The sequence below is a fragment of the Pleurodeles waltl genome, chromosome 3_1 (assembly GCF_031143425.1).
Source record: "Pleurodeles waltl isolate 20211129_DDA chromosome 3_1, aPleWal1.hap1.20221129, whole genome shotgun sequence".
In the NCBI taxonomy this organism is placed as follows: Eukaryota; Metazoa; Chordata; class Amphibia; order Caudata; family Salamandridae; genus Pleurodeles; species Pleurodeles waltl.
In genome coordinates, this window is record NC_090440.1 from 1,063,104,476 (window position 1) to 1,063,131,536 (window position 27,061).

The following is a 27,061-nucleotide window of genomic DNA, read 5'->3' on the forward strand; positions in this document are numbered from 1 at the left end:
GTTGAAAGTGTTACTGAAGGGCGATATTGCATCACAGCTGGAAAACAAGCTCCCAGTAACAAAACCAATCCTTACTGCTGCAAAACCAGCCCCTACCCTTCCAGCCTCCAAAGGAACTGCCCGATGCCTGCTACGGCCAGTCGGGCTCTGTATTTGGTTAACCAAAATTCTATTTTTCCTTTTTAATAACAGTTGTGTTGTAGATTATCACCTACCAATCTTTTCCTGTAATCAAGGGAAGTGCTTAGGACATACATTTAAACCTCTTCCATACAGGCCCTTTAACGTAAGTATGTCACAGGGTTGAGCGGAGCTAGAAGCAGGTAATAATATTGAGAAAAATGACTCAAAAAGCATTGCAGCCACTGTTAACAAATTCAGGTGCAGGTTATTAAAATTTTGCACTGCTACAATATTATGCAAATTGACACAGAGCAGTGCAGAGTATTGATAATGTATTAACCTTCCAGTGCAAAACTTTAATTGCTCTGAAAAATATTAACGTAATGCAAATATCACTTTGCACTCCTTTGCTTAAAGAAGTGGAGGTACACTTTAGGGGTGGGCAATGAGCTCTGCTCTGCTGGTGGAGTTAACAGAGTTTTTGGCACTTTGCGCTCCACTTGGAGCACGGAGTTCTGCCAAAAACTCCGCCAACCTGGCAGCGGAGCGGAGCTCACCGGCGTGCGCACTGCGCTTGTGCTATGTGGGCTGCACTTTACACCTGCCCCAAAATGAAGACATTTGTCTTACGACAGGCAAGGAGAGCCCTAGCTAAGGCTTTGCTTTCTGACGGCTGGCAGCATGGAGCTGCTGAAAGCGGCTGCTGGAGGGCTGCACCAGCACCAACTACGCTTCCAGGCCTCCCTCCTTTCACTGTCCTCAGCAGCCCAGGTGCAGGGGGCAGAGGGAGGCAGAGAACCAGGCCACTGGCAATGGGGACCCTGAACCCTGACAACATTCAGGTCAGATGACCCTTGTTTCACTTTCTCTTCTTTGTGTGCACAAAGGGGATGTACTGGTCAAGGACAGGATTTGCATATGAGTGGGGTCTGTGCTTGGAAAAAAGGAAACTTGCAGTCAGAGCTCCACTTGAAAAGAACCTGTCTCCCCAGATTCCCTGGGAAAGGAAGCGGTGATATGTGGTACAATGCTGAGGCCAGCAAGGTGAGCTGGAGACCAGGGAAGCATCAGCTGCTGAGTGGTAGTCCGACAGCCCCCACCAGACAGCTCAGTGGCAAGCAAGGCTAGGAACTTTGTAAAAATAACTGGCTGGTGGTGGTAAGCTGAGCTGGTTTGCTGCTGCCAGTGCTGGGCCCTAAAGGGACATTCTGAGGCTGTGTGTAAGTGCAGAGGAAGTGATTGTAAGCCTGGTGCAAGACAGGGGGTGTGCTTAGCCATCCGTAGCAAGTTTGTGAAGGAGGGCAGTTGGTGAAGGGAAATGTGCAGGTGTGGTTTAGAGCATCAGGCTCCAGGCTGCTGGGCTATGTCAGCACAACAGGCCTGAAACAACAGCTTTCACTGCCTAAGGCATACCAACCTGGCCTGATTGCACCCAATCTCTGAAGCAGTAAGCAGGGCCCTCTGTAGCACCACTAAGGGAGGGCAGAGCACACAGAGTTCTACTCTGTGGAATTCCACGGAGTTAGCTTAAAATTCTTTTTGCTTGCCCTACTACCCTGGCCTGAATGCACCCGATCTCGGATACGCTCTTAGCTAATAGCACTTTTGAGATCAGGCGCATTCAGGCCAAGGTGGTATGGCAGGCGGAAATAATTTTAAGCGCACTCTGTGGAATTCCGTGCCTCCTTTAGTACACTTTTGGACATGCTATGAACTAGGCTAAGGAAATAGTGAATAACAGCTAAAGCTAGTTCTGCCATTTTTCGAAAATTGAGGAACAAATGAATATTTTAGGCTTATGAGTGTAATACGTTAGCCAAGTGTTAGAAATGGGGTTTTTGGTTGGCAGTCAGGTTGCCCTCTGTCCAAGCAAGAACCCTCACTCTAGTCAGGGTAAGTCACACACAATCCAAAATCAGCCTGTGCTCACCCTCCAGTAGCTTGGCACGAGCAGTCAGGCTTAACTTAGAAGGCAATGTGTAAAGCATTTGTGCAATAAATCATACAACACCATAGCATAACACCACAAAAATACACCACACAGTGTTTAGAAAAATATATAATATTTATCTGGGTATCTTCAGGTCAAAACGATCAAAGTTGCAATATGAATTTGTAAAGATATCACTGAAAAGTGATATAAAGGGGGTGATTCTGACCCCGGCGGTCTTAGACCGCCGGGGCCAGGGTCGGCGGGAGCACCGCCGACAGGCCGGCGGTGCCCCGCAGGGCATTCTGACCACGGCGGTAAAGCCGCGGTCAGACCGGCAACACTGGCGGTCTCCCGCCAGTGTACCGCTGCCCTGTTGAATCCTCCAAGGCGGCGCAGCTAGCTGCGCCGCCGAGGGGATTCCGACCCCCCCTACCGCCATCCAGTTCCCGGCGGTCCGCCCGCCGGGAACCGGATGGCGGTAGGGGGGTCGCGGGGCCCCTGGGGGCCCCTGCAGTGCCCATGCCACTGGCATGGGCACTGCAGGGGCCCCCGTAAGAGGGCCCCTACAAGTATTTCACTGTCTGCTTGGCAGACAGTGAAATACGCGACGGGTGCAAATGCACCCGTCGCACCTTCCCACTCCGCCGGCTCGATTACGAGCCGGCATCCTCGTGGGAAGGTCGTTTTCCCCTGGGCTGGCGGGCGGCCTTTTGGCGGCCGCCCGCCAGCCCAGGGGAAAACTTGAAATACCCGCCGCGGTCTTTTGACCGCGGCGCGGTATTTTGGAGGGCGGAATTCTGGCGGGCGGCGGAGAATCACCCCCAAAGTGTCTTAAGTCTTTAGAAAGTAAACAAAGTCTCTTTCAAACACAAAGTACCTGGTTTCTGGTGGAAACCAAGGAAGAGGTGTGTGGAAAAAGGGTGTGTGCGTCGATTTCTCCCCAGCACACACGGACTTGCGTCGTTATTTTCCATGCGGGGAAGTCGTGCGTCGTTTTCTGGCGTGCGAACAGTCTCTTTCTGTGGGTCGTGGGGATTACCAGATGTCCCGGGTCTGTGCGTGGATTTTCCTGCTTGTTTTCCGGCTGCGCGTCGTTCTGCGGGGCTGCGCGTTGAAGTTTCGATCTCACGGCAGGCGTCGCGTCGATTTCTCCTGCGGAGTCGGGTGGCGTTGTCCTTGCGAGGCTGTGCGTCAAAGTTTTGATCTCACGGCAGGCGTTGCGTCGATTTCTCCTGCGGAGTCGGGCGGCGTTGTCCTTGCAAGGGCGTGCGTCAAAGTTTTGATCTCACGGCAGGCGTCGCGTCGATTTCTCCTGGGAAGTCGGGCGGCGTTGTCCTTGCGAGGCCGTGCGTCAAAGTTTCGATCTCACGGCAGGCGTCGCGTCGATTTCTCCCGGGAAGTCGGGCGGAGTTGTCCTTGCGAAGCCGTGTGTCAAAGTTTCGGTCGTCCCAAAGGCGTTGTGTTGATCAGCGTCGGTGTGCGGCGTTTTTCTTGCCGCGGAACAAGCTGTGCGTCGAAAAGTTCGGCGCGCGGGGCGTCCAAGAGGAAGAGAGAAGTCTTTTTGGTCCTAAGACTTCAGGGAACAGGAGGCAAGCTCTATCCAAGCCCTTGGAGAACACTTTTAAAGCAAGGCAAGAGTTCAGCAAGGCAGCAGGCCAACAGCAAGGCAGCAGTCCTTTGTAGAAAAGCAGACAGGTGAGTCCTTTGAGCAGCCAGGCAGTTCTTCTTAGCAGGATGTAGTTTCTGGTTCAGGTTTCTTCTCCAGCAAGTGTCTGATGAGGTAGGGCAGAGGCCCTGTTTTATACTAAGTTGTGCCTTTGAAGTGGGGGCGACTTCAAAGAGTCTCTAAGAAATGCACCAAGTCCCCTTTCAGTTCAATCCTGTCTGCCAGAGTCCCAGTAGGGGGTGTGGCAGTCCTTTGTGTGAGGGCAGGCCCTCCACCCTCCCAGCCCAGGAAGACCCATTCAAAATGCAGATGTATGCAAGTGAGGCTGAGTACCCTGTGTTTGGGGTGTGTCTGAGTGAATGCACAAGGAGCTGTCAACTAAACCTAGCCAGACGTGGATTGAAGGGCACAACAAGATTTTAGTGCAAAGAAATGCTCACTTTCTAAAAGTGGCATTTCTAGAATAGTAATGTTAAATCCGACTTCACCAGTCAGCAGGATTTTATATTTCCATTCTGGCCATACTAAATATGACCTTTCTGCTCCTTTCAGATCAACAGCTGCCACTTCAACAATGTATGAGAGCAGCCCCAATGTTAGCCTATGAAGGGAGCAGGCCTCACAGTAGTGTAAAAACGAATTTAGGAGTTTTACACTGCCAGGACATATAACCACACAAGTACATGTCCTGCCTTTTACCCACACAGCACCGTGCTCTAGGGGTTACCTAGGGCACACATTAGGGGTGACTTATGTATAGAAAATGGGGAGTTCTAGGCTTGGCAAGTACCTTTAAATGCCAAGTCGAAGTGGCAGTGAAACTGCACACACAGGCCTTGCAATGGCAGGCCTGAGACAAGGTTAAGGGGCTACTGAGGTGGGTGGCACAACCAGTGCTGCAGGCCCACTAGTAGCATTTAATCTACCTGCCCTAGGCACATGTAGTGCACTCTACCAGGGACTTACAAGTAAATTAAATAGTCAATCATGGATAAACCAATCAGTAGTACAATTTACACAGAGAGCATATGCACTTTAGCACGGGTTAGCAGTGGTAAAGTGCCCAGAGGTCAAAAGCCAACAACAACAGGTCAGAAAAAAGTTTGGGGATGTCCCTGTCAAAAAGCCAGGTCCAACACCATGGTAACTAGGAACTGGATCATTGTGTTGACAAATAAAGCAGTTTGCTTAGGGAAAATGAGCAAACACAGTTGTTTCAACCATATATAAATGACCACAATTACTTTCAATGCAGACAGCTACATGAAACTGAACCTCTTTCCCCACCTGAACCTGTGCCTGGTGTTGAATGAGCCTTTCCTGTATTTTTGTGAATTACTGGATGTGAGAGTTTTGTTGTATTATATGACATGGCTGTGTAATACACTTCCAAAAACTGTCTTGAGTTCAGTCAGGCTCATTTGTATAATCTTTAGCTCTACCCTCGGTAGCTGTGACCCTCAGCAGGAAAGTGTAATAAAGGAACTTGGTGTAAAGTATTTAACAGTACCAAAATAATGAAATAAGAAAGAATAACAACAAGAATGTATCACAATAAAGAGCATTTTCATGAATTTTCAGAGTCCTTGATCATCAAAATTCACCATACGGTTCCGGAGATATGAATTTTTAAAGCATATTTAAAAAATTTAAATGCAACCACAAACAAGCACTGGTCAGCAGAAAGTTTGTGAGCTTTTAAAAAGTTTGAAAGAGTTAGATCAACAACTCTGACCTAAGTTGGACAACCAGTTCTGACAGGCCAGAGGTCTAGCAAGCCAAGAAGGATACTTTGGACAGTTACCTGGCCACCAGAGCATATTTTTCAGCCAGTTCCCTAACTTTGTTGGATGACAGTCCTAGACTTCAATGGAGTGGTCCTGATGCTGGGAATACAGGATGAAAAGATGCTCTGGTTAAGGTGTGGTCCACGGGGCCTTTGTGATGAGTCTTCGGTCCATGGGTGATGTGGAGCGACATTGGCCACAGAGCTCAGGGTCCCACAAAGTTATCTTTGACGCAGTTGCTGGACATCTGATGCTGGAATACTGTTCTCCTTGCATTATAGTTGGGGTGAAATCCTTTGGTTGGGGATGGTGACTCTCCTGGGATGAATCCAGACTTTGAAGGCATGCCCGGTCCAGCAGACTTGAGTGCACTTTTTGGTCATTAAGAATTGGTCATTTGGGCACCCAGTGGCAGGTAGAGGCAAAACTTCTGTGATGGATACCAAATTGCTAGTTTGGGCTTCTTCCAGAATTGATGTCCCTGGTGCTGTTCCAGGGGGCCAGCCTACTGACCCTTAGCATCTCTACTTGGGTCTGGGACCAGGAATCAACTTTTGCCCAAGCCAGGAGCCACGGACACAATCCATACTTTACTAGACCAAAGTGCAGCAGGTGCCGTCCTTCTGATGGTGCAGCCCTTCTGATGGTGCAGCCTCTCTTCATGTGCTTTCACCGGCAACAGGAATGTCCTCTTTCAGTCCTTTCTCCAAATCCAAATGTACTGAAGTCCAGGGTGCCACGGTTGTCATATTCATCGCAGGAAAGTGCCCATAGGGGTAATGCAGTCAACAGCTAGTGGGCTAGTAGGTCCCCTCCTCTTTGATGACAATGATCCAGTGATGTGTGGCATCTAGCAATCCCAGAGCACACTATTTTTGTCACTCTCAAGATGTCTGAATCTTCTCTTGCTTGTGAGGAGCTTGGTAGCTCACCCCGTAGGTGTGGCAACCTAAGTACTACATATCTATGGGAAAAAACGGTTTTAGGATGACTTTTCACCCTGTCCCTGTCGCTGACTCCAACTTGTCTACCAGGACAAAAAGTAGCCTCCACTACTGCTAACAGCATTTGCCGACCAAAGGAGTCTTACCCTTAGAAGCTCAGCTATTGGGTTAACATCCAGAGTAGTTTCCTTCAAGAGGGAGGGGACATCTCTCCCTGCAGTGGGCTGCTACTGTGTCTAAGCCTGGCAGTCATTCACACATCTCCTGAAGTGGGTAGAAAGGATTATTTTGGCCAGACCCTGTGTTAGGCTACTGCACCAGCCGAAGCACAGAGTGACAACCTTCTAATTGTTTCTTAACTTTAATAGTGACTTTAAATTCAGCAAGGGCATCAGGTGGGGTTGAATGCCATGATTAATTGGATAGCTGACAGTACCCAGCTAGCTAGTCCAATGCAGAACTTAGCCAGGCTGGGTTGGCAGCCAGTAAACCTATACTATCCAATGGGGCTACTAATTTTCCACATCAAAACAACAGTTTGGGAAGTGCTGCTGAGACATATGAAAAAAATATATCTCGCTTCATAATATACAGCTCCCTGACACAGAGCTCTTTAGGTCTTCCTTAAGGAAGACTTACATGAACTGTTAAGGGAAGGGGTGGTTTTGCAACTGTTTTAAATGCCAAAGTCAAACTGGCAATGAAAACACTGCCCTTCCAGTCTGCAGTGGTAGGCTATGAGCCATTTTATACTTTGCCACACACAAGGTGGAACAATCAGGGCGTCAACCCTGGGCGGCCACTCTTCCTTACATGCCTTAATACCTTGGATACCAAATACTATTGACTTATAAGTAAGTCCATACTTGCTATATGTTGGCAAGCCCCCGTGCACTCTCAAAGTAAAAAAAACATTATCGACTAATACTCCAAATTGGGACAGAAAGTAGAGAGAAAACAAGCAAAAAGCATGTTTCCTTACACTGGAGGATTAGGAGGAAAGTTTGAAATGTTTGGAGAAAACAATCACTGGATGAGAAGTAAAAGTGTCCAAGGCTACCCAATTCATGCAAGACATCATCTGCCTAGGTTTCCTGCTTTTGCTTATAGCATCATGCCTCACAAAACAGTGCTTTACTAGAACCGTGAATACAGACTATCTTGTGTATGTTTTGTAAAGCCTTGCTTGACAGTTCTCCCAGCCTTGATGCACTGATGGATTTTATCCCCCAAAAACGGTTTCTAAGACTAAAGCTAATATCTTGATACAAGATAAAGCTCCAATGTTTGCCAAGGATGGTGCTGACTTTACATTTATGAGTCACAAAGTTGTCTATTTCTGATCTTTTTGAAGTATTGCCCAAAGCTTTAGCAGGGCCACACAATTGGTTATCATACCTAATCTTCTGCTTGATCTAAGCTACCAAGTGTAAATTGAGATTCATCCGAAATGTTAGACTTTTACTTCTAGGGGTTAGATTGCTTTTCATGTGTGGTAGCTAAGCCACAGCTCATATCTAGAATGAAACCTCTGTAAAGTGAACATCACCTACAATTCCCAACAACCAATTTTCAGCGGTGTGGTTATTACCAAATCATAAGTGCTGAAAAATACATCTCTTTGGGCTGTGCATCTTTTTAATGAGCTCTTCCTCCTACTCTCACATCACAAGGAACAAGAACAGCCAGAAGAAAGGGAAACAACACACTGAATGATTGTAGCCACTGGTCTATGTGGTTTCATCAAAAAAGAGTATTCTTTGTCATCTGATATAGTTTCCACTAAGATCAGTTCTCCAAATTTCTTGCCCATCCCAAAAAGATTCCAGAGAGATATTTTAGAATTTGGGGGATGTGGGTTTCTGAATGATTGGTGAATGATTGCTGTAAAAGGGCTTTTTGAGCCTTTTACAAAAAATCTTTTGAACAGGTATTGACAAGGTCATTTGTTTTTAACTTGTCACCTTTAAAATTTCTAAAGGTGAGAGCCCCCACCATTGATTTTTTTAGTAAAGGGACTTGGGGCCAGATTTCTTGCACCCCTCTAACTCCACCATGTGTGTACCATATCTAAGATACAGCACACTATGAGTAGTTAGGGAACTAGTGTTAAAATTGTTGATGCTAGTTTGGAGCTTTGCAAACATTTTTATTCTAATCCTGCAAAGTCCATTGAGGCTCATTGTAAACCATGGTGTGCCAACTGCTCTGAGCAGGTGTTAAAAGTGCTGAAAAAATGACGCAAAAAAAATCTGTTTTTAAGCCCCCCTAACAGGGAACCCCCCTTTTGAACACTTAATGCCTAGCGAAGGCATAATGTATCACAAAAGGTTAAAAAGTGGTGCAATGCATGCATTGCACCACTTTGTACATTTGGTGCAGTGATTTTGACCTATCTGGCGGTAACCGCATCCAAGACTGCCACTTTAACACACCGACCGAGGGTGGTAACGGCCGATGGCTGGAGACTTTGGTCTCCAGCCCAGCAGCTGCCTCAATCCCACCCTCGGGATTGCGACCCGGCCTACCGCCATGGTTTTCGTGCCAAACTTACCTCCACGGAAACCATGGCGTTTAGCACTATCAGTGCCAGGGAATCACTTCCCTGGCACTGATAGGGGTCTCTCCCACCCCGTCCCCCACCAGAGGGTCCTCCCCACCCCTCCCCCTCCCTCTCCTGCCCCCCGCAAATATATACACCCGCATGCACACCCATATACACACATGCACACGCATACCCACCACCCACGCATGCACACATACATACCCACACACCGCAACACACACCAACATACCTTGTCACACACATGCATTCACAACACTCACAATCACTCATTCACGCATGCACCCAAGGCGACTCACACCTGCATGCACGCATTCCAAAACATACACCCCCCCACATACACACAACACCCCCCACCACCCTCTCCGGTCGGAGAACCCGACTTACCTGCTTGCAGGGGGCCCTCTGCCAGCAGCAGCGTCTACCAGCAAAACACCGCCAGGCCTTATGATTGGACATGATATGGTTGGCGGTGTTTTGCTGGTGTGGCGGTGCTGCTGTCAGCAGTGTCGCCTTACCCCCGTCCGCCACCATCGGCGGTGTTCCTCCAGCATTCTGGTGGTATACCATCAGCAGTCATGATATGCGTAGACGGCTGGTAGCCACGGTGGCGGTATGTTGGCGGCTGGGGCAAACCTGCTTGTCTTTCTGCCCAGGGTGCATCAGAGGTTGGCTTGACTTTGAGGCATCTCCCCTTTGCACATTGCCTCTAAGCTAAGACTGACTGCTTTTGTGTCATACTACCAGAGGGCTATGCAATGGGATTGTGGTTGTTACTTGAACCCCTTACTACCCCATCCAACCAAAAACCCTCTTTGTTACATCCCACCTGGCATTGTTCAATGTTGCTTGGACAAGGACCTCCCAAAATTAATCACTGTATGCAGTGACTTAAACAAAGTAGTTCATAATATTGCTTAAGGGGCACTAACTGAAAGAGTAGACATTCCTCAGGTGCTAGTGATAAATTCTCAAAACAGCAGAAAACAAGCTGGTATCGTCCCATCAAGCTAAATCTTCTGATTAGGGCAGCAACTCCCCAGATGAGGTACACACATAATGTGTCTGATACCTGGCAAATATAAAGGTCTCCATTGTAAGTAAACCTCTGCCTGAAATGCAAGACAATAGCCTTCTTGGTCATGGTTTGGCAATGCTGCTACAATGTTGAAACGTGCAAAAATAATCAATTTCCTTGATAAAGTCCTACAGTAACTGAAATATTTGTCCGCTGAGCAAATGTTTCAATTAATAGGTAACTGACACAACTCCCATGTGAATATCCAGTTGCTAAAATATCACATGACATAATAAAGGAAAAAAGATACACCATCTCAACATTGCTATTTATATGACATGGATAGTAACTCAGTTGTGCATGCACCCCCTTGTTCGAGTTCCAGCTGTTTATATCTTTCAAGTTGAGGGATAGTTACACACAGTGTCATCCTAAGGTTTTTTGGCCCTGGGCCAGACAACCTTTGGGGCACCTTCTTTACAAAATAATTGTATCAGATTGCCATGTTTCTACTAATTAAACTAGCATGATGCCAAGCAATATTGAATGACATATATATTTGGGGGCCCAAAAATCCTTTAGCATGACTTTGGGGAGAGAGTGAGAGAGAGAGAGAGAGAAAGAGAGAGAGAGAGAGAGAGAGAGAGAGAGAGGCAGAGAGAGGCAAAAGAAGCTGATAGAACACTCAACAATGATAAAGTGAAAGACAAGTAATTTTTTCTGGGGTCGCTGGGTTGGTGGGGGCCTTGGGCAATTTCCCACTTTGCACATACCTTAAAATGTCTCTGGTGACAAAAACAAGTGTGAGAAAAGATTCAGACACCAGTAGAATAAAAACAGGAACTGGAGGAGTGAATGATGGTACTTCGACAATATTTCTAATGTGTACTGAGAGTTTGATGCATTTTCATAAGCTTATACATACAAACACGCCATGCTTTAACAGTAAAAACTTACTTTCTGGTCTGTCTACGCTATTCACAGTGACAACTGGAACACCAGGCCCTGGTAGAAAAAGACGACTTTGTTAGATTAGATAAATCACCTTGAGGCATTAACATTATGCTATTTTTGTATTAACAATAAAATGTTATTTGAATTGCTTTATTTTGTTTTATGCATTATAAACGATAAGTATATCATGTTTTGTATCCCTAAATAAAGACTTTGAACACCCATTCACATAAGCCCCAAAATACAGTTCCATAGGGTAAAATCATTCTTAAATGCAATCATACTCCATCTGTCTGGCGACATGTACAGAAATCAGGGAAACGCCCTGAAGGCCGACTCCGGAACAACGAAGTCATGGGCAACAAAAGAGGAACTACACTTTCCTTAACCACGACTTCGTTGTTTTGTGCCTTAACCACGCATGTGCTGAACAACGCACATGTGTGGTTAAGGCACAAACAAGGGAGTTGGCTGAGGGGGACAACTCGACAAGTCAGATAAGTGGGGTGGGGTGGGGTGGGGGATTGGGGTTTTAGTTATAGGGGCGGGGTGGGAGGTCGGGGTATTTTCAGTTTTACGGGCCAGGGCGGGGGTGGGGGGTTGGGGTTTTAGTATTAGGGGTGGGGGTGGGGGGTCGGGGAATCTTCAGTTTTAGGGGCGGGGTGGGGGTTGGGGTTTTAGTTTTAGGGGCATGGGTGGGGGATCAGGGTGTTTTCAGTTTTAGAGGTGGGGGCGGGGGCGGGGGGGTTGGGTTTTAGTTTTAGGGGCGAGGGTGGGGGGTTGGGGTATTTTTAGTTTTAGGGGCGGGGAGGGGGTAGGGGGTTGGGGTTTTAGTTTTAGGGGCGAGGTGGGGGGTCAGGACAGGTAAGAGAGGCGGGGTCAGGGTATTTTTAGTTTTAGGGGCGGGGTTGGGGTTTTAGTTTTAGGGTCAGGGGTTGGGGGTTGGGTCAGGTAAGAGGGGCAGGGTGGGGGGGTTGGGGTATTTTTAATTTTAGGGGCGTTAGGCCCTTAGTTTTAGGGGTGGTGCGGGGGTGGGGGGTCAGGGTATTTTTAGATTTGGGGCGGGGTGGGGGGTTGGGGTTTTAGTTTTAGTGGTGGGGTGGGGGTCATGGTTGGGGTATTTTTAGTTTTAGGGGCGGGGGCAGGGGTGGGGGTTGGAGTTTCAGTTTAAGGGGTGGGGGGTCGGGGTATTTTTAGTTTTAGGGGTGGGGTGGGGGTTGGGGTTTTAGTTTTAGGGGCAGGGGTGGGAAGTTGGGGTATTTTTAATTATAGGGGTGGGGGTTGGGGTGATTTTAGGGGTGGGGGTTGGGGTAGTTTAGGTTTTAGGGATGGGGTGGGGTTGTTTTAGGGGTGGAGGTTGGGTTGGTTTTATGGGTGGGGGTTGGGGTAGTTTAGGTTTTAGGGATGGGGTGGGGGTTGGGGTTGTTTTAGGGGTAGAGGTTGGGGTGGTTTTAGGTTTTAGGGGTGGGTTGGGGGTCGGGTAATTTTAGGGACAGGGTGAGGGGGTTGGGGAGTTTAGGTTTAGGGGCAGGGTGGGGGGCTCAGAGTTGTTTTAGGAGTGGGGGTTGGGGTACTTTAGATTTTAGAGATGGAGTCGGGGTTGGGGTTGTTTTAGGTTTTGGGGGTAGGGTGGGGGTTGCGGAAATTTTAGGGAGGAGGTGGGGGTTGGGGTAGTTTTAGGCGCAAGGGTGGGGGGTTCGTGTGGTTTTAGGGGAAGTGGGGTGGTTGTGGTAATTTATCAGGGGTGGGGGGTGGGGAGCCAGGGGGGACGCATGCTGGAACAATGCATGCCCATCACTAAGGCCTTTACCAGGAATGCCTTTACAACGAAAAATCGTTGTTAAGGCATTCATGGTAAAGGCATTAGTGGTAACAACAAGGTCGTTGTTCCGACCTAGTTGTTCAGGCATGCGTTGGTCCGGCAGGCGTGGTTCCGACATACATTCCAGAAATCATGGAACAAGAGAGTGTTTTTTAATGATTTTTTTCGAGATTACTACCTTTTCCCCAAAGTATAAATGACTATCTAGTTATTATTAAAATGGAGTGTGTATTTGTTTTGCTTTATTTTGACATGAAGTTTTTCCCATGAATCAAAATCTCTTCGTTTTTTTTTTTTACATCAAAATTAGAAGTATTACTACTGAAAAAGTGTAATTGGTATTACTCCGGGCAACTTTCACTTACTTAAGCTCTAATCTACAGGTTAGGAAAAATCAGAGGTCAATGATTTCTATTTTTAAAAGTCAGCACATATGCTATGGGTACAAACTCAATTTATTTTTGCTTTACAAAAAAAATTGAAGTTATTATGCAGTATTATGGATTGGCATAATGATGTAGATCATTCTTGTATGTGTGCAGGACTGGAATGCGACCCAATCCCCAAGTAAGAGATCCAGTCAAGTGACTGGATTTGAACATCATCTTCCTTATTTTGGTATCAGTCGCAGAGAGTCCTCATGGGACGCCTGCATCTACGTTTTAAACCTGATCGCTCTGGACTGACTTCAGGTTTCACAGAAACCCTTTAAGTGGCAGGTAAGGGATTCCCAACATGGTTTGAACTTTCATATCTGCCTATGTGTGACCTAGAAATTGTAGACTATAGCATTGTAGTCTAATGCCAGGTGCTATGTTGGATGTTTGAGGCCCTTGATCTGCAGGTTCTACTGAATGATATGTTTAACAGGAAGCAGAAGAGGTATAATACGGTTAGAGCATGTCACATACTCAGAGAAGAATGTTATAAGGAGGGAGCAACAGACTAAACAACATTGGGATGTTGAATCAGATGGTCTACATCAGTCATTATTGTCCTTCTGAAACATTTCAGTCTTCAGTGGCGTCCCTAACAGTTCATTGCTATAATCTGCACTGGAAAAGGAACAAACTTCTTTTAGCAACATTTATGATGCAAGAGCTTTATGGCATTACCCTTTCAGTAAGAATGTCACCAAAGGAGACACCTTTCGAAGTGACTACAGAGGCACAACAAAAATATATACCTGAAATGGCCATCCTGCCTATCCTCGATCAAAATGGCATGTTCTCTCAACTCTTCCTAGTTGTATCACAAGGAAACGAGTCAAGGATGGGTGTTGGGTGAGATAAGTATAAAGTAGCCCAGAAAGAGACTTTTGAGAAGTCACCAGGGGAAGCAAAGAACGTGGAAAGATCAGGAACAGCATGATGGAAAATGTGGTCAGGACAATGAAAAGCTGGTGGAAAGTCAGGGGAACCACTGACAGGACTCCACAATCATACAGATCTTGGAAGGACCTGCGATTGCATGCCCATGGGAAAAGCAGGGATAGCAAGATTAGTGGTGTTTTAAATGGGAAGAAAAAGACGGACCGAAGAAGTGTAATTACCAATCATTCAGAGGAGGCATGTTTTTTGTGATTAAGTGGCCGGTGAGAAACGAATTCCTGTGCTTGACAAATTCACAAATGTAAAGTTATTCAATAAAAAATAACTGAAATCAGCAGCAACAGCGCATTCATTTTGTAGCACAATCATCCTGTGCTCAAAGCATAGAACAGTCGAAAAGATACGTTTAAAAGCAATTACTGCAGTGCAAACTTTCAACATTTCCGGTAATTCAGAAAAATCCTTTGAATTCTATTTCATAATTTACCTAAAAACAAAAAAGATCATATCCATATTTTGGGGCTTTCATGCAACATCTGTCAACAGCTGATTGTCTCACAGGGCCCCTGCATATCTTGGCCAACCAATACCCTGCGCCTGCAGGGCCAGGCAAATAACCAGTTCACAGGGCACAGGTACGTATCCTGCACTCACAGGGTCAAGGCACACAAGTGTGCTCACAGAGCCCTGACACACACCTTCACTTACGGCACAGCTGCACACTTTGACAAAGGCACTCACACTACAGTAAGGTGGCCCAAACACATGACTTGCACTAATATTCCCTATGCGTACACCCTACATCCATAGCGTACTTGGACAAAGATTCTGCAACCCTGCACAATGCAAGCCAAGTATCCGACAGCAGGGTGAATGGGTACACAGAGCTTTCATCAGCGGGAGTGTGATGATGTAATTGCACCTTTGTTAAAAGCACCTCCCGTTCGGCACAAGTGTGCACAAAACAGCCCGAGTCCTATCATGTTGTTTGGGACACCTGCACTAAATGAGGTTTCTATGAACAATTCCTCCTTCTGTACCACATATATTCAGCTGTCTTTAAAGCTCTATATGGATCACCCTCGCCCACTCACTTTGGTGTTTCCCTGCCCTCACCAAGCTTGAGTAGGTGACAGCAGTTAAGAACGACTCTCTGCCCAGCAGACATAAAGAGCATTGTGTGTGATGGGCACAGGCAGCCGGGCTGCTAAGGAGGTACGCCCATGACAGCAGAACTGAGAGTGAAAGTGTAGGACTGGTAGATTATGGCAAAAGATGACAGCAGCAAGGCTAGCAGATAAAGCTTGGAGTTCAACCTACAGTGGGAAGCAATAGGGATCTGTGACAAGAATAAGAAGCATAACATGCGATTTGACAAAATGAGCCTGTCTGTCGAGGCACTAGCTGCTGTTTTGGTGTCTGTTTCGTGCTGGGCACGGACTTTGGCAAGTTTTCATGGCACTGTGACAACCTCTAGTGAGTTGCTGCTCGCAATTCTGTCATATGAGAGGAAGGTTGTTTTCTTCAACAGTTAAAGGACAAAAATAGAGGACTTGCCAAGTTTCAGCCAATGTAATTGTAAGGATTTTTGGGTCCTGCGGTATGATATATTTTGGAGGCCATTCGGGCCATCTTTGAACTTATTACGCATTTTGAGATAATTCATGGTGTCGTGATACCAAACAGCACTGAATTATATGTTAAACATTCAGAAACTGGGACACTCAGGTGCAGCCATTAGCTCAGGCTGTCAGAGAATGAGAGGAGGAGAATGCCCTCAATGATGTAGAAATAGGTGGTGAGGAAGGGACAGAGAGGGTAAAGTAGAAGAGATCAGGTCTTGTAGGAAGGGATACATGAGACAGAGGACAAGTGAGGCAGGGAAAGAGAGCTAGAGGGTGGCAGAGTGATAATCTTTTATAAAAACAAAATCATTATGTTGTGTAACCTGTACTGAATAGTTTTGTAGGCCTTAACTAAACACTGCATTTAAAAGTGACTTTGCAATTGAAGCTTGCACAATGACTGGTAATTGGCTGAACTGCTGACAAGGACAAATTCGTATTTCTTTCTTCTGTTCTTTCTTTCCTCGTTGTTAGTTTTGACCTGTGTCATGGTCATAAGTATAACCTTTCATGACACAAATGCCTCATGGTAACATGTAAATGAATAGAGAAAGTGAATAGAGAAAATGAATAGAGAAAAACGCCTTGTTTCCTGACAATTTAACCTACGAGAAGAATTGTTGCCATGTTAGATTATCTTAAAACTGGTTCTATAGGAACAGACTCTGACAGAAAAGTGTGTGTGAACCTAAGTGAAATCATCTAAAATTTGTATCATACTTGCCTTCACTCTTTTCCCTTATTACTACAGTTGGTGAGAAGAAACCAGCAATGTTGCCTTCTATTTTAGGTAATAGTTAAATGTATCATGTGTTTAGAATGTTTTTTGTTTTAATTTGCCAGCTCGACAAAAGCTGTCCTGTTCACGTGTCTTCACAAGCTCTCATTGGACAGAGCTGAAGAATATCAACCCAAGTTTTAGAATTTGTTGTAATATACAGTGTTATAAAAGCATGCTTGCTTGCTTTCAGACTAGACAGAGACCGTTTAATCGACAGCAGTTATAGACTGACAGAGAGGCTTTTGAAAGTACTCTGACATATTCTGTTTTATTCTCTTTGCTGATATGCCTTGATTTCATTCTGAGACCAATTTTATTCTGTCTGAGCTTCATGCTAAGAGATTCAACTAAAATCATCAGTCTCTTTCCTGTGAGAGCTCTATTAGAAAACTATATGCTTTCACATTTAAAACGAAAGATCTTTATGGGTTCTACTGAACTTTAATTTTTCCTTGGAAAACAGATTAGATGAGGGATTAGATGTTATGGTCTACACTCTATGCAATGTTCTATAATTTGATTAGGAATAGTGATTTGCTAATAAAGAAAATTATGAACTAATGATTTAATAAAAATCTTGAAATGGAACCTAAACTCTTATTGTTGACTCTAATCAAACCAAACTAAATGCTATTGATTGAAGATTGTGCAGTTCTTATTCTAATTTACAATCTGCCTCAAAGTCCTTGCCTCTGTGGCTCAGTAAAGGTGTGGGAACTTCATATTTCTGCAGTCTCCCAATAGTCGTCAGGGTCTGTGTTAAAAATAGCAACTTCGTCAGAAGAGAAGTGACATAGGCATAGTCAGAGAGGTTAGTAAATAAAGGAATGAGGTTCAGAGAATAGCAGGAAACTAATGATTTATGAGGCAGAGAGAGATGAGGTACAAAAAGATAATGAAGTAAAGAAGTGACATAGAAAAGTGTGTTAGAAATAACATGAGGAAGTTAGAGAGAGACACTACACAGACAGGGATGGTTTAGAACGTGGGTAAAAGGGTCAAGTTGGATGGGGAGAGAGATGATAGAGCAAAAGACAGGTGAGGAGAGAAAGAAATTCTGGAAGGTAGAGAGTGGTGAGTAGTGATAAGCAGAGGGAGCAGGAGACATTCTGAGGTAGATGCAGGCGGGGAGGGTGAGAGAGAAAGAGAGAGAGAGGTGTGAAAGAGATATATGTAACACTTTCTCAGAGTTCTACTGGTAGACAGGGGCCATGGGCAATTGTCCGCTTTGCCATGCCATAAAACAGGTCCTGTTCTGCCCTTGCAGGTCCAACCCCACTTCCACTACTAGGAACAAGATGACTGGGACCATGGGCGGAACGAGAAGAGGGCACCATCTTGTGAAGCAGGGTGGTGATGGGAGAGAAAGGATGCATACAAAAAATTCACCTGGCTGTACAAACTACACGACGGCCAAGAAATGGTAATTCAAAGCTAATGTCTGCAAATTGTAAGGCATCTTATTATCTACAAAGGAAAAGCGCCTGCACTATTGGTATAGCACCCGCAACTCCTACAATGTTTCCCACTTCTCTTTTTCTCACTAGCGCTCCTGAACACGTTGGAACTAATATGCACAAAGGCAGCTTGGACCTCACCCATCCCTTCGCTCTGCCATGTTTATGTATTGAAAGCATGAACTCCATTGCGAATGCCAAAGGAGTCATAGCTGTGATAACGATCCCTCTCAATGGGGGTTAAGGGCTGAATGATTTGCATTTTTTGATTGTCTAAGTGTGGTGCTCCTGTTCCTCATTAGATAGATTGCCCGCCTGCTCCGTGCTGACAGCCGAGTTCACAATTCATTTGGAAATTTATGTGCATGTGGACTGTTAAAGTGAGTTGTTTTGTAACCTCTCTCGTTGCCAGACAGAGTTCTCGTTATTCTTGGCACATTCATTTATTTTTTGCGTGACGCAGCATGTGAAAATACTGAAGCAGTTAAAATGCATTTATCATATCAATGAAAGCCACGTCTATTGTTGAGTTTTCATAAATCAAGCTAACAGTGCCAACCTAAGTTTAAGTTAACAATTGTAAATTCCATCACATTTACGCAACGTTTTAAGATGTTTAATTTTACATTTTGCTTTCCTATTGACATATACTTTATTAAGCTGCTAAATTTATTTGATCTCTAAACAGTTTCGGACCCCCTGAGTACGCGTCAGGGACTCCCTGTGGTCCGCAGAGCACAGGTTGAAAAACACAATTCTATGACACACCTCGAATAAATAAAAACTCTGTATAGCTATATTTGCATATCTAGCTCCAAAAATGGTTATGGTTTTCAATTTCATGACAATATAAAGAGTATCAATGTCAGAGCATACTTGACTGAAAGATAATGTAGCAATCAGCATACTGAAGTTCAAGGAATACGAGATACATTTTTTCAAACAGTATAATAGGCAAAAATCAGGTATAAACCTATCTCGATGTTCTTGTAGTACAAAGATCATATTATATAATATGCAAATAAGAGTACACCACTAGAAAATCTAAAAATAAATGTGAACGTGATTTGTAATTGCTTTGCATTAAATACAATGTTGCTTACCTTTACAATTTAATAGGAAGTGTTTATTTGATGGACTGAACGTTGCACTGAAATATGTGCAGTGATTTTTCTGAACATTGCAGGAAAGGCATCGTCGATTCAATAATCCAATGATTGATACACTAATATGAAATACAATTGCATTATATCAAATTTCTATGGGCAATATTCTTAATTACACATTGATACATCAATATTTATGATGTGTGTATGTTATTTTATTTGAGAAAAATGATGTTGTATTCTGAACGTGTCTAGATACATATAGATGCATGCACGGGAATTAAGCAACCATGGCTGAAGACACAATATCAACATAAAACTGTTCATACAGATTCGAGTAAGACATTAAACAAAACAAAATAGCTCAATAACTAAATCAACTTAAAGTAGCAACAATATTTCAGTCTCAATTGCACTCATGTTCCGATATAATGTGACATAAAAAGCCAATTCAACAGATTACCTTCAACTCCAGGGTGTATGGAGGAAATAAGTGGTGGCTTAGTTAGATTACTCATTCTCTCATACGTAGCAATACTGTCCATAGAATGTAAGATATTACCTTACAGCATTCATTATAATCTTGCGAGGACAAAGCCTCTGTTGGCCTGTTTTACTTACCCTTTTTTTTTTTAAAGAGCAGCATTAAATTAAGGACAAGTTGTATGGGATAGGTATTGATTCAGATAGAAGAGGTCATACATTTACCTCTTACAATAGTAAATTTAACTGTGGATTTGACCCACTGGAAAAAAGGTTTACAATTATACTGGTGCTTAAGACAACAACATTGTTTGCTGCAGCCCTCAGCAAGGGTGAGTGGAAGGATGTGCCTAAGAAGTTACTCACTAGGCATAATGTGATTTGTGGCAGATTACATGAACTGGTGGGCCAGGTAATACCAATCTCCCTATTGCTGTAAAAAACAGTGATGGATGAAATGCTTGAATAATCTCAGCAATTTCAGACTTTCACTGTCAGAAGCCTATCTAAAAATATGCAGTTTCGGGGTTTCAATGAGGTGTCCACAGAACACTTCACATTGCTTGTGACATATTGGATCTATTGTCCACAGACCATCAAAACCTCCAGTATTTCAGTACTACCACAGACAATGTCAGATCACTTAATTTTCTGCAGCTATTAGTTCTGCTGAGAGGAATCCTAAAATCTCTGCAAAGCATATCATCCACACTTGTCAAGCTTTCCCTACTTACAACCTGGAAATCAAAAATAGGCATGAAAGCTATTAAATTGTTTTACTACATGGACGTGGCTCCAATGAACCGATAAAGCTAATGTTCCAGATTCACAATTGATGAAGACAGTCTGCTTTAAATTTTTGCCTCTGTTCCCCAGGTTGTTGATGTGTGCTGGGCTCTGATTTTGCTGTTTTTGTTACTCTGGGCACTTTACTACTGCTAACCAGTGCTAAAGTGCAAGTGATTCTTTACAAAATGTGTATGTAATTGGCTCATCCATGATTGGCATATTTGGTTTACTAGTAATTCCCTAGTAAAGTGCACTAGAGGTGCCAGGGCCTGTAAATCAAATGCTACTAGTGGGCCTGCAGCACTGGTTGTGCCACCCACATACGTAGCTCTGTAATCATGTCTCAGACCTGCCACTGCAGTATCTGTGTGTGCAGTTTTAACTGTAAGTTCGACTTGGCAACTGTACCCACTTGCCAGGCATAAACATTCCCTTTTCTTTCATGTCAGACACCCCTAATGTAGGCCCTAGATAGCCCCAAGGGCAGGGTGCAGTGTATGGTTAAGGTGGGACATATAGTAATGTGTTTTATATGTACTGACAGTGAAATATTGGTAAATTGTCTTGCTTGTAGCATTTCTGTGCCTGTTTGTGTATTCCCTGTCTGGGTCAGGTTGACAGTTGGGCAGGTTGCACCTCACACTAGACAGTGACACAAATAGTGCTGGGGTGTAGCATACATATCCTGATGAGCCATCTGTGCAAGAAGGAGGGGAGGAGTGGACACTCACACCTGAAAGGGGTGTGCCTGCCATCACACAATGCAGTCTCCAACCCCCTAGTGAGTGTCTGGGGCCTGGCCTAGGCAAGCAGGATTTCACATTCAAAAGAGACTTTACTTTGAAGTAGGCCTACTTCAAAGGAGAAATTGGGTAGAAGAAGGGCACCCAAAACCACAGACTTTAGAAACACTTCTGGAAACAAGAGGAACCTCTGCTTGGAGAAGAGCTAAGAAAGAGGAGCTGCCCTGCCTGTGACTGTGCTTTGTGGAGCTATCCTGCAGTTGCTGCTTCTGCCAGACTAAAATGGCAAAGATTGGACTTTGTGTGCCTTCCATCTTGAGAAGAAATCTGCAAGGGCTTGATTTAGAGCTTGCCTCCTGTTTGAAGTCTCAGGGACAGCAAAGACTTCTCTCTGCCAGCACCTGAAGTCTCTGGAGAGACTCCTACTCTGCCCTGTGGTGCCCATCCAGTTCCTGGGACCCTGAAAGGAGAAGCTGGCAGCCTAAAGAAAAAGAAATCCACGCACAGAGCGCCGTGCGGGGAAAAGATTGACGCAACTCCGAACTGCGGCTGAAGAAACGACGTGCCGTCGTCTCCGCAGCTAAGAATCGTCACTCGCCGGAAACCAACAGAAGAATCGATGCACAGCGCAGGAAAAAACGACACGCAGCATCGCTGACGGAGGCTGGGAGATCGCAACCTGCGCTGCATGGTTTTCGGATCATCGTGCAGCTGGATTTCCGACTCATGCACCGCTGGGTGTGTAAAAACAACGCCAGACCTGCCCGGACCTGAGAGTGCTGACCGGATCGACACAGAGAGAAGAAATGACACGCCCGACCAAGCGAAAGGAGAAACTACGCAAGGTCGACTAGTGAGTGGAATCAATGCATCGCAAGCCCTTTTTGATGCGCACTTGCCCTTGCGGGCTATTTTTGACTCACCCAAGGTACTTTTTCAAGCTAACAGTGTTAGTGTGTGTTTGAAACTACTTAAAGACTCTTTTTGCATTTTTACTGATGACTTGACTTGTGTATTGTGGATTTTTGTCATTTTGGTTTTGTTATGTTTATATAAATATTTCCTATTTTTCTAAACCTGTGTTGTGTCATTTTGTAGTGTTTTCATTAAGTTACTGTGTGTGTTGGTACAAATACTTTACACCTAACCCTCTGAAGTTAAGCCTACTGCTCTGCCAAGCTACCAAGGGAGTAAACAGGGGTTAGCTGAGGGTGATTCTCTTTTACTCTGACTAGAGTGAGGGTCCTTGATTGAACAGGGGGTAACCTGACTGTCAACCAAAGACCCCATTTCTAACAGTCACCAATAAGTAATTACAAAGCCAAATGGTCAAACCAACTAAATTCATCTGTGATGCCAGATACCAGCCCAACTACGCCTTTAATATACATCACAACTTGCATCACAACTGATTGGAGTGAAAGGTAGTCAGGTTGCCTCAAACATCTGGTTTGCCTTTAACTAATGTGGTATTTGCAGTGGTGACATGGGTTTGCATTTGCACTGAAGGCAGCAAATATTTTGTAATCAAGCACACAGATGCAGTCCACTTAAGTGGAATCCAAATTAGAACTTGCAGCAGCATATATCAGGATTGCACGCCTGATATGTAGGAGAGACCCTGATGTCCTTTGAATCTAAAATGAACAACATCCAGGAGTCTATTTCCAATAATGCAGAACCATCACCTTACCCTACTATCATTTCTTTACAGCTTCATTCTGCTTGTCCTTATTCTACTCTAGGTAAAATGATGAACTGTGGAAACTGTCTCCAAAACGTTTCTAAACTGCCATGCAATGTCCAGTTGCATTTCTAAAGTATTGAAGCAATATTCACTTTGTCAGCAAAATATTGAAAAGGGAGGTAATGTAACAACTTTTAGAATATGTGGAACTGAATGAGACCACTATTATCTTTCTGAGTTGTAGACCTGCAAAGGGCACTGAGTCTGCCCTCATTATATAGCAAAGATAAGTTCTAACTTCCATCAGGAAGCTCAATAAATCAGCTTTAGTAAACCATGCCATTTCAACAGTTGACTTCATCACCAATCACAATTTAAGGAGTATGAAACATAACTACTAAGGAACATATTCATGTCTATATCCTTAACACTCTCAGGAAATTTGGACAGATCATTGGAATCATTATCATGCAAGGTGGCATTTCCTTTCCTGCTTTATTATCAACAATTACTTGTGCCCAATAATTCAACTCCCAAGTCCATGTCAGGTGAACCTATACATTCCAGTACTATATGTTCCATTAAAAGAACCAATGGTTCCTAAGCATGTACAGAGCAAAACCTAAGATACTAGCACTAAAAGGAGATGGATGCAAAAAAAAATCATTTGGAATTCTGGTCCCAATGAGACATCTTCCCTGACACCAAAAGTAAAGCACATGCAAGTTATTTCTGCTTGATTCCCCAATTCAAAAGTGTAGGAAATGTGACTTTTCTGGTGGTTACTTCAGATTATTCACAATTTCTGCTGGACCCTATATATTTGTTAGTTGTAGAATCAGGTGCACCTTCCCCTTCCTATTGAAGCATAACATGTTTGTGCTCTTCCTTTCACCATGGTAAAATTGGGATACTACTAATTGGTGTTTGCAAAGTATGCATAAGTCCCTAGTGTATGGTATACATTGTACCCAGGGCATAAAGTTAAATGTGACTAGGGGATTGCTGCAACCATTGTGCTATCCACTATACTTACAATGCAAACATGACTGCAGAACTTACCAATTGTAGCCTTGCCATGCAGCCCTAAACTGAAAATTCAACCAGTAAAAACTAGCCTTTGACGGGCCTAAACCTTCTTTTTAAATACATATAAATCAACACTAAGGAGGCCTTATTGCACACAAGGCAGAGTGCATGGTATTTAAAAGTAGAACATGTAAAAGTTTGATGTTAAACGTAACCTTACTGTGACTAGCACCTCAAAACTATTTTCACTGTAGCAAGTCTGCTGTACCACAGGAAAACACTGGGATGTAGCTTTAAATGCTGATTCTGTATTTCAGGAATGGGACCAGCTAGATAAATAATTAAACATCTGTTTATAATCACTAAGCAAATCCAATTCAATGGTGAAGTCAGATTTATTTAGGAAAAACAACATTTAAAAAGTTATATTTTTCCTGTCTGCATTTCCTGAAGAGCATTTTGAATGTTGCTATACCACTTTTTTTAGCCAGTCAATAGCAATTTGATAGGTGGGAAATGCATTCCAAGATTACACAGTAGTTTGACTTGAATGGGCAAAGATGACCCCTCTGATCCTGACAGAATATGCAGGGTGGGGCTGTGAGCATCCTTTTTGAGATTTAAGAGACAAATCCGGCTTAAATGTAAAATCCTGTTTGGCAGGTCAAATGCTGGGATGTTTTCATACAACTCTTGGGTGTTCTTCAAAAAAAGATCTCCCCTGTCACAGGCAAATGTTAGCTGACACCTGGTCAGGACCCCTCCTTAGTCCCCAGCGATACAGGCTCTAATCAGTGTGTGCTTTCTTTTGACATTACAGTGTTTGCTTAACAGGTCTGTTGGGTTTAACACTTGGGGCACACTTCAATGGAGAAAAAGGGATGCAATTCTTCTGTATCCACATTCCATTTGCTAAGAACACTACTTTCTTTTCTACCAGGCTTCCATTTCCGTGTTCACTCGGGGGACCATGGCTGTTTCAAATTGGATTTCACCATCTTCAAAGTGTCCAAAAGGCGTAGAGTTAGCCCTGGGAACCTTTACCCCATTTACTAGGGTGTCACCATGTATCATTCTTACCTACTAGCTCAGGCCAAGTCTAAATGTGATATTTCCAGGCACCTACTTCAGAGCACTTTTGGACTTGTGAAGTCCAGAAGAGGACTAAACCTGCAGTACGAGACTTGAAAAGAGCCCTAAAGAATTGGAATCCAGGTGTGATAAGGCTGATCTTCTGTTAAAACTACAAGGACACAACAAGCTATCAGATGCCTTTTCTTGTAACTGTCCAGTTGACCGGTGGCAACTGGACATAGACTGGACACTGCTGCTTGGCCTTTGCCTGACATCCTGTGAGTCTCCAAGGCATTCCCCTGAAGTCCTAGAGGCTTTAGAAGTATGGTCCTATGGTTGATTAGGAACTAAAAGAATTAGGGCCTCATTATGAGGTAGGTGGGCTGTCCAATGGCCCGCCAGCTCTGTGGAGAGGAGCTGGTGGTTCCCCCGTCCATAATACAAGGTTTCTACAGGGCTGACCGGTGTAAACATGCTCCAATATGGCCTCAATATTGTATAGTCTATAAATACTCAACTTTACTATATATTATATGCAAACAATTCCACAACATTTCACAAATATTTTCATATTTATAAAGATTGTTTATGATATCTCCATCAATCAGGCTTATTCATGTGCTGCCCTCTTGTGGCAGTAAACTAATATTTCATAATTGTCAGCATCAAAACTAACTGTGATCAATTGCTTCCCAATAAAAAGTAAGCAATTAACAGTAAACCACACAAACAACACCTTTTCCGATCACAACAACTGATATAAAGTACCAAGCACAAATACAATATATAACACACTAGAGAGCATTATTATAAAAGGAGGACCTTTAAAACAGATAAAAAAAATTCACCCATAAAATTACGTTTTATAGTTGTAGTGCATGATCTTGAAATAGTCTACAAAAAAAATCATACAATAGATAAAATGACCCCCCCCATCCACCAAAAAATGCACGCAATAAAATAAAATATCCAGTGTGGAAAATAAATAACCCTGGGAACCAGCTCAAAACACGAAAACTAAAATATAAAAAAATCCTGCATAAAAACAGAAAAATAAATGAAACTAAAAACAATATTAGTTAATTTATAGCCAATTCTATTTAAGCTGAAAAATAAATAAGGGCATGATTACGAATTTGGTGGTTGGACCGCCAATCAGTCGCATCGGCGGTCCCAAGTACACCATCGAGTTGGCAGTCTTTTGCACACCCTATTATGATGCATACAGTCTGAACTGCCACCCGTGTCGATGAAGTAGGTGCCACCAGTGAATTGGCGAGCTGAAATGTTGACAATACATACTCTGTTAATGTCAGTACAGCGTGTTACCACTGAGCCAATTACAAAAACACAGTGCCACTGGTGGACCCCTGGCAGTGGATGCTGATTGCAGTCATCCACCATGGCATGCTCTCAGCATAGCTCCATAACAGTGGCCATTTGATGGAGATAAACATAACACACCTGATATACATTTACAAAGTGGGTACACCTGCAAATCACACTATAAAATACATACCATTCCAGACTGTGATCCTTTGTCACTCCACTGCAATACCGCCATTTGGACACAGCCTTTTGGTGAGAGAAGGCAGGCCTATTCCTATTACTTATCCTATTACTACTCACCATACACCTTGCTAGCACTCATTTTTCCCTATCCCTTTGTGTAGTTTCTTTTGCACTGTCACTGACTTTAACTTGAGTATATGTCATGGCCACAAAATCCATGCTTTTTCGGAGGCCGAGTTGACAGTCACGGTGGATGAGTAGAGCCACATTTGTTTACAACCCAAGTCCAAAATATCACTTTCAGTCAGAAAAAGGAAATGTGGACCAGAATAGTAAACAGGGTGAATTCTCTAGGCACCACCTTGTGCACACAGGAGGAAATCAGAAAGAGGTTGAACGACCTGAAGGGGAAGGGGCATTCCCTGGCTTCCAAGCAACACATTGCGTCCAATAGGACTGCTGGTGGTCTTCCTAGCCACTTAATTAGATGGTTCACATAGTAGTAGAAGGTCTTGGCCATCCTGCATCCTGAAGGCTCAGCAGGAATACATGGGCAAGTAGACTCTGGTAAGTTACATGTCACTAATTGTCACCAAAGCTCATTGTACTGTCTGCCCCAATCCAGCTTTTGCCT

At 44.1% G+C, this 27,061-nt stretch overlaps 1 protein-coding gene across 1 annotated transcript in view; it reads right to left on the reverse strand.

The window, feature by feature from the left end:
• Window positions 1-27,061, reverse strand: part of DPP10 (dipeptidyl peptidase like 10) — a 1,473,102-nt gene that overhangs the window by 221,837 nt on the left and 1,224,204 nt on the right. Inside the window, exons 16-17 of the mRNA XM_069224346.1 lie at window positions 19,108-19,229; window positions 10,992-11,039 (exon numbers count right to left, since the gene is read on the reverse strand). Coding sequence (XP_069080447.1) covers window positions 10,992-11,039; window positions 19,108-19,229 — 170 coding nt within the window. The remainder of the gene's footprint in view (window positions 1-10,991; window positions 11,040-19,107; window positions 19,230-27,061) is intronic.